General features: G+C 47.3%; 1 protein-coding gene across 1 annotated transcript in view; it reads left to right on the forward strand.

The window, feature by feature from the left end:
* Positions 1-13,274, forward strand: part of LOC147013244 (uncharacterized) — a 115,971-nt gene that overhangs the window by 32,634 nt on the left and 70,063 nt on the right. The window contains exons 12-13 of the mRNA XM_085853476.1: positions 3,700-3,966; positions 4,106-4,192. Of these exons, the coding sequence (XP_085709602.1) occupies positions 3,700-3,966; positions 4,106-4,192 (354 nt within the window). The remainder of the gene's footprint in view (positions 1-3,699; positions 3,967-4,105; positions 4,193-13,274) is intronic.

Below are 13,274 nucleotides of genomic sequence, written 5' to 3' on the forward strand. Positions count from 1 at the left end.
GGCGACTGGCTTTTGAGGCGAGGTTGGAAATGTGACTTTCCCAGGAAAGGTCATGGCAGATAGTGAAACCAGAAGCTTGAAAGAAAAGACTTCTTCCAGAGGATTTTTGAGAAAGTGGATGGGGGGTTTTTCAAAATGGTCGTTTCGAAGACACATATTGAGAGTGTGAGATTTGTCTGGATTGAAAGACATGTTCCACGTGTTGGACCAGTTTGTGATTTTATCCAGATCTGCAGTGAGCGAAGAAGCTGCTGCTTGCCCGTCTGAGGGATGACAGATGGTACGGCAGAGGGTGGAGTCGTCGGCAAAGAGAAATAGAGGATTTTCCAGAGAGTCGGAGAGATCATTGATGAAAACCAGAAAAAGAACAGGGCCCAGAACGCTACCTTGAGGAACTCCAGCCTGCACAGGAAGAGGTGATGAAAGAACTCCATTTAGGGCCACACATTGACTGCGACAGGAGAGGAAGTCTGCGAGCCATGAGTGTAGATGGCCTTGAATACCATGGGAAGAGAGTTTGGTGAGTAGTGCAGGGTGCCAGACTGTGTCAAAAGCACGTGATATGTCCAGGGATACGGCTCGGATTTCCTGTCTGGCATTGAGGACCTCCATCCATTGATGGGAGAGTCGAAGCAGCATATCCAGGGTAGAGTGACCTGGTCTGAAACCAAATTGATGATTGGAAATCAAGCCATTGGAGAAGAGGAAGGATTTCATGTCTGAAGCGATGATGGATTCCATAACCTTGCTGATGATTTGGAGAAGGCTGATTGGTCTGTAGTTACAGGGATCTGTTTTTGCACCTTTTTATGCAGGGCAGTGATGTTAGCAGATTTCCAAGCAGATGGCAGATGACCTTGGGCAAATGAGAGGGTGAATAGAACAGAGAGAGGGTGAGCAGGAGCAAAAGAGCAGGCTTTGAGGACACGTGGGCTGATGCCGTCTGGACCGGTTGCAGAATTTGACTCGAGGTTTGAAAGCAAGCTCTCCACCTTGTCAGGAGAAAAGGATACAGAGTCCAGGGACAGTTGGGTGCGACTGGGTAAAGTGGGTAGAGAAAGTGATGGGTTTATCACACAAGATTTAGCTGCAAACACAGAGTTTAGACATTCAGCTTTATCACGTGTGGTATCAGCAGTGCGGCCATTTGAGGTAAGGGAGGGGATGGAGGGGGAACATACACCAGAAACAGATTTGATTAAATGCCACCAAGATTTTGAGGAGGGAGAGAGGTTTGAGAGTTCAGACTTGAGATGAGAAAGATGTTGTTTTCTGGCTCTCCTGAGGGTAGATACACATTTGTTCCGAGCTTTGTGGAAGGAACTGAGATTGCCGTCAGTTGGGTTTGCTTTCCATGAAGCAAAGGCAAGTTGTTTCAGGACAACTGCCTCGCCACAAGCTTCAGTAAACCAAGGGCGGGAGGAAGGGTAGGACAACTGAACACGAGAGGGGATAAATCTGTGCATGAGAGAGAGCAAGTTTCTTTGAAAGAATTCCCAGGATGAGTTGATGTTTGAGAAAGTAGTGATAGGAGACCAGTCTGTAAGTTTGATGGCTGCTCGGAGACCCTGCCAGTCGGCTTGAGTGAAATGCCAAACTCGACGGCGGTGAGGTGGTTCTCTGATAACAGCCAGAGAGATGTCCACTTTGACAAGGACATGGTCAGAAGAACCGATTGGAGCGAAGGAAGAGCAGCAGATATTGTCAGGGAAATTTGTCAAAATCAGATCCAGAAGAGATGGAGTACCATTGGTTGAGATCCGGGTCGGGAAGTTGACCGATTGAGTCAGTTGTAATGAGTCGCAGAAAGCTTTTGCTGAGGTGCCATGGCAGGTGAGAGAGGTATCCACACCTAGCCAACTGGTGTGATGACAATTGAAGTCACCACATAAGAGGAAGAGAGAGTTTGGATGAGAAGATAGAAGATGGTCCATGTTTTCGGATGGTGAGGTGTAGATGGAGTCATCACTGTTCGGTGGATGGTACAGTACACATATAAACATGAGGTGGGAGTGGAGGGGAAGCTGAAGCCAGAGGTATTCCTGGGGGTGTGGGGGAGTGAGAGCAGTGCATGGAGAGTGAGGAATAGAGTCTTTGATGAAGAGAGCAACATCTCCACCAGGACGAGGCTCAGGTCTGTCATACCATAAGAGGGAGTAACCGGGGAGAGATACTTGGGATTCAGACACGTCTTGGAGAGGAAAGTTTCTGTGAGGCAGATAATGTCTGGTTTGTCAGTGGCAACCTGTATGGAAAGATCTGAAAGGTTTGAGCGAAGGCCCCGGATATTTGAGGTCCACACTTTTAATGAAGAGGTAGGGGAGGAGGTTTTGGGTGCAGGAGGTGGAGGGGGAGGGGGAGGGTAGGACAAGGGACGAGGGGGAGGGAGGTAAGGAGGGTTGTTGAAAGAGTGTTGTGTATTGCAGAATAGCGAGGGGAGGGGGCCGAATGAGGAGGAGAAAAGGCTCTGTGGTGCTGGGGGAGAGTGGGGACAAGAGACAAGGAAGAATGCAGTTGAGGATTTGAGGAGGTGGAGTGAAGAGATGGAGGTGAGAGGGCAGTGGAGGGAGGCAGCTTGGTGGATGAGAGGGGGGGGAAACTTTGAGAAGGATGAGTGAAGGGGATGAAAGGTGGGAGAAAGGTAAGGGGGGAATTTTTGAGAGAGGTGAGAGGGAGGCTTGGAGGGAGAAGAATGGGATGGTTGCTTTGAGAGTGAGAGTGTTGGGTGAGGGGGGTGAGTTGGCACTGAAGTTGGAAAAAAAGAATGGTTGATGGAAAGCGAACATCCATGGCAAACTGTGGTTTTTTTTTTCCCTTTCATTCATGTTAACTGTTCCACCATAATATTCAGAGTTGAGAAACTAAAAAATGAAAGGTTGTAAAACTTTCACAGTATAAACTCTGAGCACTACAATAGCCTATTTGGTTATATTATGGGCTCTGTAGTTGGTGCATATCGTGGTTCAAGCCTGGTCAAACCTTTATTGTGACTTTTATGGGACCCACGCGTGGCTTAATGGTTAGCGCGTCTGAGTACCCATCCTCATTCGATGTACCCACCACCCAATCAACCTGCTTAGGTATATGAGGGAGTCACATGAGGTGACTTCGGCTGTCGAGGGGGTGGTTTATCCTTGGTTTCCTCCCAGTTTTCCATCATATTGAGTAGTACGGAGTAAGAAATGGAGAATCCGTCGTCATATAAGCGAAATACCCTTGAGTATGGCGTTGAACACCATTCAAACAAAAAAACAATGACCGTTTAATGTTGAAAAAAATAATCTGTGATCACCAAAGTCATGTAATGTATGCTAATAACCAACAAGCATGAATTTGCTGCACATCCTGGGTTAAAATTGCATGGCAATTATTAAACAAGGGAATAACCAGTGATGTCAGTTTGCAACATTGATTCGTTCTTTCCTCTTGAATTAAATAACACAGAAGCTTGGCAAATGCTACATGCTTAATTTGATCGGCCAATGATCACTCTTCCTTTTTCTGTAAAAGAAATCTATATGACAGTTATTAAACAGTCCACCAAAGTCTTGAAACTTTGTTTTTCAGTTTCTTCAAAATTGACTTATCCTGACAACTCTGGTTTTCCCCTTGTGGTCTTCATATATATAGATATACTGTATATACATATATATGACAGATGTGACGATCTCAACACAATTTCGTCTGATTTTATTGCAGATCCTTCTCCTGCTGTGAATTTGACCAGCACAGAACAGAGCACCACTCATCTTGTACTGTCGTGGGAAGGCCCAATTGACACAAACAGCCATCTTTACCAATACAAAGTGGCACTATCTCAAGATGGCCTCATGCTGATGTGGAAAATAATCAACACAACAAGTTTCAACTTCACAAACCTCACTCCAGGAACAATCTATTCTGCAAACATAACAATACTCTTCAATGGGAGAGCAAGTCAACCTGTCAAAATAAGTCTCAGCACAGGTATGGACGAAAATCTATGGATAAAACAAAAGGAATGCAAAACCTCTCTCTCCGTGTGACGCAATTATGAAAATGCATAATAATGTGGAATTACAATTATTCCAAAATGTCATCACATAAAATTTATTTTATTCCTTAGCTGCTCAACATTCCTCAACAACAATGGCAACACTAACTTCTCCAGTGTTGACATCAACTTCAACAGTAAAATACATCCAATCTTCCGGTGAGTAGAAAATTGTTTAAAGACACAAACATGATTAAAGACACATTAATCGTTTAAAGACACAAAGTACAAAAGTGCAACGTAATACAGCACAAAATTGATGGAAACATTTTGTTTTGCTTTGTTGAACCTTGCTTTTTATTCTTACATATCCAAAGAAGGGTGATAAAGCATTTACATGAAATTATGAAGACATGAAACATGAATATTGCTTAACTCCAAAGCTGTCATCCTTCCGAGGTCGGCAAAATTACTGCCAGCATGCTGGTAGACTGTGTTGGAGTGGCGACCTGTCCTTGATTGTGTCCAATAGCGAAGGAAACTGCTTAAGCAGCACCAATGCTCTGCACAGAGTATGGTCCTGATGGTAGGAACACACTTCTCACGAGCATGAATGAAAGTTACCCTCAGTTGGGTTAGGTTTCCATGCTGAGAAAGCCAACTATTTGACTGCAACTGTCTCCCGATGGGATTCCACTATCTTTGCTCTGCATGTGATTTAGGTATTTTTTTATAAGCCTTTGAACCAAGTAAAAAAGTGAAATTTCCAGAAAAAAGTTCCTTACATACATATATATATATATATATATATATATATATATATATATATATATATATATATATATATATATATATATATATATATATATATATATATATATATATATATACATGCATTTACATTAGTGGAGGTGAGTGTCATATATATATATATATATATATATATATATATATATATATATATATATATATATATATATATATATATATATATATATATATATATATATGGAACTTTTTTCTGGAAATTTCACTTTTTTACTTGATTCAAAGGCTTATAAAAATACCTAAATCACATGCAGAGCAAAGATAGTGGAATCCCATCAGATATATATATATATATATATATATATATATATATATATATATATATATATATATATATATATATATATATATATATATATATATATATATATATATATATATATATATATATATATATATATATATATATATATATATATATATATATATATATATATATATATATATATATATATATATATATATATATATATATATATATATATATATATATATACATATATATGGATGCAAACAAACAAGCATGAATACAATATGTTTGATTTGTACTTCAAACCTTCGTGATGATTGCCCTTTCCAGGGCATCCTGATATCGACTGGACATTTGTCCGGACGAAAATTCCGATCCTTTGTCGTGTTTAGAAATTTGTGCACGTATCTCTTACCTATATGCTCGGGATAACCATTCTCACCGAGTATATTCATGATTTTGTCAATTTCAAGCAGGAAGATTACAAGGTGAACAATGCTCTGTGCTCTGTTAACCAGGATATTGATCAAGGCAATTTTGTTTCTCGTGGAGCTGTAGGAGTCCCAGCGAGTATACTGCCCTGTGAAAGTCGGCTTCCGGTTGACGGATGTTGTGAAACCAAGGTTGGATCTATCAACCAACACATCCAAAAATGGTAATGTGTTTGACGATTCCAGATCCGTGGTAAACTTCACCGCTGGATGGAGAATGGTGAGCCGTGCCTGGAAATTGTCACATGCCGTCCGAGACTCAAATGAAGCAAAAATGTCATCAACATACCAATAGTATACGATGGGGGAATCGACCCCTTGCCGACCAGTAAGTTTCTGCATATCGTGATAGCCCACAAATATATTTGCAAGAGCTGGGGCCCAATGGAGAACCCATGGACACACCGTCCGTTTGAACATACATCATGTTGTTAAAACTGAATTCCACCTCCCTTTTTGCTGTGCTCATTAATTCCACAAAGACGTGTTCCGAGATCATCGGTTGATCCAGATCGGTGTGATACAGCACATGTGCGCATCTCTCAATTGTCTCCGTCAATGGGACATTCGTAAACAAGCTTTTTTTTTAAATCCAGAATCAATTCGAGCTTAAACACCGACAAGCTTTTAATATCAAAGGATGCCATTATGTTGTCCTCACCTGTCGGTGTTTTAGTGTGTGTATGCCATATGAATAAATGTCAATGTGTGTGTGTGTGTGTGTGTGTGTGTGTGTGTGTGTGTGTGTGTGTGTGTGTGTGTGTGTGTGTGTGTGTGTGTGTCTCAGCGTCTCCTCAATAACTCCAAAACTAGGAAAACCAGCAGCCTGAAACTTTGCCTGCATCCTAAGAGTGAAAGCTGGGTATTTGGGTTAATTAAAACACCCCTTTTGAAGATAATTTATGGCCTTATTTAATTATATCCTTCATCAGGTGATCCTTGGCCACCTTGCTCTCTGGGGTCTTAAGGCGTTTCCTGGGTCACCCCGCTGGCATCTGAAACCACCATGTTTTTTGACTTGGAACAGGCTGCAACGATATCATAACGATAAAGTTTATTTTCACTTTCCTCAGTCATGTTATTGAATGCCTCTTCATAATCGCTACGAATCTCTGTATACATCACTTTTGTAAGTACGGTAGTTTTCAAACGAGGAGCTTGGAGTGACTGACTTCATGCATTATATGATATGATATTCCACAATCTACTCTCACAGACTCATTAAAGTATTTAATCGAAATATTATTTCGGTTTTGAGGATCAGATATTGCCCGGACTAAATAAGTGTCAAAATTCGTTGTGAAATATTATAATTTTAAGAAATAATGAGTTGCAAAACAAAGCTAATAAAACTATTTACTGAAGCAAGCAAGGCTATGTTCCCCCTTGTCCAAAAATACAAAGGAGATGTGAAAGTTCCAAAGCATTAAACTTACCTTTTCCTACTGTTTGGAGAATTATATTGAGTAAACCAAAAATTTAGGAACGTGCCAAAATTAACACGCTTCAATGAGCTGTATGATTTAATGCATTCACTGCGAGACCTCGCACCCTGTCCCCAAACGGGACTGCCTATCTATAGCGTCTGCCAGATCTGTGTCTATATTTCTGGAGGTTTCGCAAGGTGGTCAACAGGGAATCAAAGTAAATCTGGTAAAAAATGGACCTTAAAAAAAAAATTATAACGTGCACCGGACCCTGAACCAATGTACGACGTGATGCGTTAACAGACGAGCAGGCAAGATGGCAGATTATCTGCAATGTTTATTTCACAGACGATTGAATGTTGGAATGTCTCCAAGGTTGTTCTGCATTAAGCAGCAACTCTTTTGTGGATGAAATCATTATTTAAACAAATTCATTTTATTTCATTAACTGCTGCATGCACGGTGAAGACCAGCTTTAAAGTTAAAGGGACCCTATATGATATGCAGCAACAGCCTGGCCAACCGTTCGTTCTCAACCATTTAATTGGAGTGCTTGCATGAGTGCTTAAGCCACTTGCCAAATGTTTTACAGTCAATAGCAGTACCACGCTATGTCCTTCTGAGCAAATCGTTCACTTAATGCGGATGCTTTTGCCTGCCACGTCATTCAGAATGAGTGGTTCGTGCTCCGTCACTTTGAGTGAGAGGTTTGTGCTCCGTCACCCTGAGTGAGTGGTTCGTGCTCCATCACCCTGAGCCAGTGGTTCATGCTCTGTCACCCTGAGTGAGTGGTTTGTTCTCCATCACCCCAAGCGAATCATTCGTGCTCCATCACCCTGAATGAGTGGGTCATGCTCCATCACCCTGAGAGAGTGGTATGTGCTCCGTCATTCTGAGCGAGTTGTGAAATAACACCTGATTACCAAGGTGTTCACCATATTAACGTGTTCTCGAAATTAACAAGCATAAGTTTTTGTTTTCGCCTGTCACCCGGAGCTGTTTATAAAGAATAATGTTTATAAAGCACGGGGCGGGGTGGAGAGAGAGCGTGAGGGAACGCCCTTTTCGGGAACCCTCTCGAAGGAAGGTGGAGCCGAGAACGGGGCGGGGCGAAGGGCAGAGCCCCGCGCTATAAAAGACGGACACGGGCGGGGCGCTCGGGCGCCTCTTCCACTTCCGCCTCTTCCTTTTCGTCTTGGCTGGTGGTCTGGTTGGTCTTCGGTTGGTTTTTCTCGAGAGTTGGTCTTCGGGAAGAGGTCCTGCGCCCGCGGCTTGGCGAGCGGCCCTGTCACGAAGGCACGGACGGGAGACGCGGCAGCGCCCGTTGTGAGGTGGACCTGCGCGTCCGGACGGGGAGTGCCGGAGAGGGTTTGCCGGCCGCGAGAGAGGTCGGGGCCAGGCGCGACCACGCTGACGGTCACGGGAGAGGGACTCACCAGCCCAAAAAGGGAAGTCGCGACTTCTTTCTTTCTTTTCCTTCCTTTGCTTTTTGTATAAATGTGTGTGTTGGCGCCGTCTATGAAATAGAACTGCGTAAGTGTTGTCGTAGTCGGTTGTAGCTCTGCATTTGCTTTTGTTGCATGACTGTTTTAACTGTTATATGTGCATTTTTGACTGTTTTAACTGTTATATGTGCATTTTGACTGTATGGCTGTATATACGTGCGTGTGTGTGTGTGTGTGTGTGTGTGTGTGTGTGTGTGTGTGTGTGTGTGTGTGTATGTGTGTGTGTGTGTGTGTGAGAATAAAATGCTTGCTTGTTGAACTGTTCCCGCTCTGCTTCGTCTCTTTTCCTTTTTTATTGACCCTCCATCTTGCATCACGTAAGGGGTTCATAGTAGGTGCAACATCCCGGTAATTAATCGGAACCGTCAAGGCCGACGATAACACCGCTCGGTTATCACTGTAGCATGGAACGGACCACTTAAGCGGTTCGTGTCCGGAGTCGGCCTGTGGTGTGGTACAATCGCCCGGTCGACCATTCACGCAGGTACTAAGGTAGATCGAATTTGGCGAGCAACCGTATCCTGCGCGGATGGGCAATTGGCACGATCGTGGTGGGGTTAAATCCCCACCCGTGACTAGCTCCCGGCGTTGTTCCGAGAGGGTCACGACTGAATTGTCCGTCCGGTGGGCGACGTGCCGCGATTTGAGTTACGTGGCCATTCGCACGCCGGCGGGTGCGAATTCGCAACACTGATGTCAGAGAGCGGGCGACAAACTCTCCCGTCTCCAAGCTAAATTTCCAGGAATCGGTTCAGGGGTGAGAGGAGCGACCCCCGATTCCCTCCAAATTACGAGCGTACTAAATTAATCTCTTACGAGAAATAAGATGGAGTTTCAAGGCGAGCGGGTGCCGGGGGTAGAAATAAATGTGTTGTCATGTAGAATCCATGGCCCAGGATGAGAACCCCGAGCAGGAAATGCTTGTTGTGCAGGATGAATTTCCCCAACCGAACCTATGGTGTACGAGGTGCAGTGGAACACGAGAAGCAAGAGTGTTAGCATCAACTCCGCTTTATTGCACGTCCGGATGTACATTCCTGCCACCCCTAGCGGGCGAGTCACGATATACAAAAACCCAATCACGTGATACAGCACACTCCTCCCCTCGTAAAATGACAAGTCAAATGATGAAAGGACAATCATAACATGACCAACCGAAACCAATCAACACTCATAATCCTCCAAGTACCGCGGCCGCACTCTGACCCGCCTCGGACGGGCAGCGCCGCCAGACAGCCCAGGCTCAGATGCCTCCCGGCTCGGTCGAGGTGACACCCTCGCCGGACTCGCGCCATCCGCAATAACAACCGCCCCCGGCCGACTAGCCTGCCCGACGTCCCCGGGTAGGACTGAATCAGGCGAAGACCCCCAGGGCGTCGGCAAATCCAGCCCTGGTGATACAACGTCTGGCCACGGCGACATTACAGGTGGGCGTCCCACATCGTTCGGCCCGGGGGGGGTGTGGGGGGTGACGCTAAACAGCAATCATGCATTTGGTCCATGTGCCACTTCCACACCTCCCCACCATCAGTCCGCACCATGCAATTCGCCGGCCCCAGTACCACAGAGACCACAGCCGGCACCCATTTGGAACCGTGGAAATAATCGCGCACCATTACCAGCTGTCCCACATCAAAACCGCGCAGCAGCGTCGGACGCGACACCGTCCCACTCCCTGACCCTCCAGGTCGCAGCAAATCCAGTCTGGACCGCAATGCCCGTCCATAGAGATGAATGGCAGGCGAATCACCCATGACAGGATGAATCGCGTTCCTGTAATGAAGCAAAAAGACATCGACCACTGTCTGCACAGGTGCAACACCCCCCCCCCCCCCCCTGCGCAAAGCCCGTTTCAACATCTTAACAAACGACTCAGCCTGCCCATTCGTCTCAGGATGATACGGTGCGGACGTTAGATGTCGAATACCATTTTGACGCATAAACTCATCAAATACACCTGCGATGAACTGCGGACCGTTATCAGAGACCAGGATCTCTGGTAATCCTTTATTAGCAAAGATCGTCCGCAGTTTCTCTACTGTAATGTTTGCTGATGAATGCTGCATTACTACAACCTCCGGCCATTTAGAGAATGCATCGATCACAATCAAAAACATTTTGCCATTAACCGGCCCTGCAAAATCTACATGGACCCTCTGCCAGGCTCTGTCTGGGGTCGGCCATAGCCTCGAGGCTCGACGCGGGTTATCAGCATCTGTTTGACACGTGGCGCAACGCTTAATCAACTGCTCAATGTCTTTGTCCAACCCCAGCCACCACAACAGGCTACGAGCAAGACTCTTGGTCTTTACGACGCCAAGGTGACTGACATGCAGTTCTTCCAAACACTGCTGCCTGAACTTTGGTGGAATCACTGTCCTCATTCCCCACATAACGCACCGTTGGACCAACGACAGCTCCGATGCGCGCGACGTGAAAGGTTGAAATGCCGGTGTCGAAGGTAGATCGCTCCAATTCCCCGTAAAAATCGCCTGGACGACACGGGCGAGCACTGGATCATGAGCCGATTCCACCGCGACCTGTCTGGCCGTGATCGGCCCGCTTTGGACCTGGCCCAGCGCGAACACATCGACCCAGTTGGCCGACTCAGACGCAGCTGGACCCTCCGCACACGGCAAGCGTGAGAGCCCGTCGCAGTTCGCATGCTTCTCGGTGCTTCGGAACTGAATATCATAATCGTAAGCAGCAAGAAACAGACACCACCACTGTATTCACGCGGCCGCTACCAGTACCCCGCGTTCGGGTCTCAGGATGAATTGAAGCGGTTTGTGATCCGTCTGCAAAGTGAAATGCCGCCCCAGCAGGTATTGATGAAACCTCCGCACACCCCAGACGAGGCTGAGAGCCTCGCGCTCGATCTGGGTATATTGCCGCTCTGCTGCGGACAGGGTCCGGGATGCAAAACAAACAGGCCGCTCGGAACCATCGTCCATCCTGTGGGAGAGCACTGCCCCGATGCCATATGCAGAGCTGTCGCATGCCAATAAGAGCGGACGCACAGGCTCATAGTGCACGAGGACCGTATCCTATGTGAGCAGCTGCTTGACGCGGTCGAACGACACCTGGTGTGCAGGCCCCCAAGCCCAGCGCTCATCCTTCCTGAGCAACCGTGTTAACGGCGCAAGTTGTGAGCTGAGCCCGCGCACGAACCTTTGGTAATACTGGGCCATACCAATGAACGAGCGCAGCTGCGTCTTGTCGCGAGGCGGTGGCATGTGTTGAATCGCCTCCACCTTCCGAGAACCTTTCAACAGCCCTCCGGTGTGATGATGTGCCCGAGGTATTCCAAGCGCTGCTTGAAGAACGCGTACTTGTCCCTGTTCAAGCGCAGGCCACACGCTTCTAGCTTTGTCAGCACTTGGGCAATGTTCGCAAGGTGCTCGTCCGCCGTTTTCCCCGCAATGAGCACATCGTCCAGGTAGGTCTGAGCGGGCAGGCCAATGCAAACCTGATCCATGGCTTTCTGCCACAAGGCTGGGGCCAAAGCAATCCCAAAACAGAGTCGGGTATATCGATAGAGCCCTTGACACGTGTTTATTGTCAAAAGCTCGCTACTCCCGGGATCCATCGCCAGGTGAAAATATGCATCACGCAGGTCTAGCTTCGTGAAGTATTGACTCCCCGCCAATCGCACATATATTTCATCGATTGACGGCAGTGGATATTGCTCCACGCTGAGCCCTGGGTTAACCGTGGATTTGAAGTCCCCGCACAATCGGATGTCTCCATTCCGTTTCAGCACCGTGACCACCGGGGTGGCCCAATCTGAGTACAACACCCGTTCGATCACTCCACAGGCCTCCAGCCTATCCAGTTCACCCTTGACCTTGTCCCGCAGGGCATACGGCACCGGTCGTGGTTTACAAAAACGAGGAACCACCCCCTCCTTCAGGAAGAGATTTGCCTCCACGCCCTTGAGTTTCCCAAGGTCGTCGCAAAACAAACCTTGATGTCTTTGAAGAATCTTCTCCAAATGATCCTCCCACCGGCTCGGCACGGGTTGCACTAGGTGAACTGAGGCCCAGTCTAGCCTGATGCGGGAGAGCCAGTCTCGGCCGAGGAGAGACGGTCCCCTCCCCCGCACGACGTACAACGGAAGCGTGGCGACCTGGCCTTGGTACCGCACAGACACGTCTTCCATCCCGACTGGCGTTATCTTCTCGCGGGTGTACGTAAACAGCGTGAGGTTTGACCTGATAAGTGTCAGGCCGTTGAGTCTACGCGCGGTCTGTTCGCCGATGATCGACACAGCCGCTCCCGTATCGACCTGAAACGTGATCGGCGTTTCGTTCACTTCAATTTCCACCGTCATCGGGCGCGCCGCCGCCGGGCCAATTGAAAACAGGCTCAACAACGGCCGCCGGTTCCGCCCCGGGTCGCCTCGCACATCGCCGTCCATGACCTTAACGGTGGCCGGCGCCCCACGGCACATACGCTTCAGATGACCCACCTTGTGACAATTTAAACACACGGTGCCTTTAAACGGGCACACACGGCGCAGGTATCGACCTCCGCATCCCAAACACGTCCGCGGGGTCACCTCGCCGCACGTACGACCGCGCGGCGACGTCTGACCTGCATCGAAGGTCGTGCGCGTGTCCCAGGGTGCTCGCGACCCCGCGTGGCCAATGATGTCCCGAATATCCCCGCGAGTCTGCTCGACTGCTTTAGCCGCGCTGACTGCCAAGTCGAATGTAATGGCTTCACCCTCCAGCCGGAGAACCGCCGAAACCATCTTCGCATCTCGTAAACCAGCAATAAAAACGATCTCTGAGCCGA

This window comes from Eptatretus burgeri, chromosome 14, assembly GCF_056783735.1.
Source record: "Eptatretus burgeri isolate ZD-2024b chromosome 14, Ebu_testis_v1, whole genome shotgun sequence".
NCBI classification, from domain to species: domain Eukaryota; kingdom Metazoa; phylum Chordata; class Myxini; order Myxiniformes; family Myxinidae; genus Eptatretus; species Eptatretus burgeri.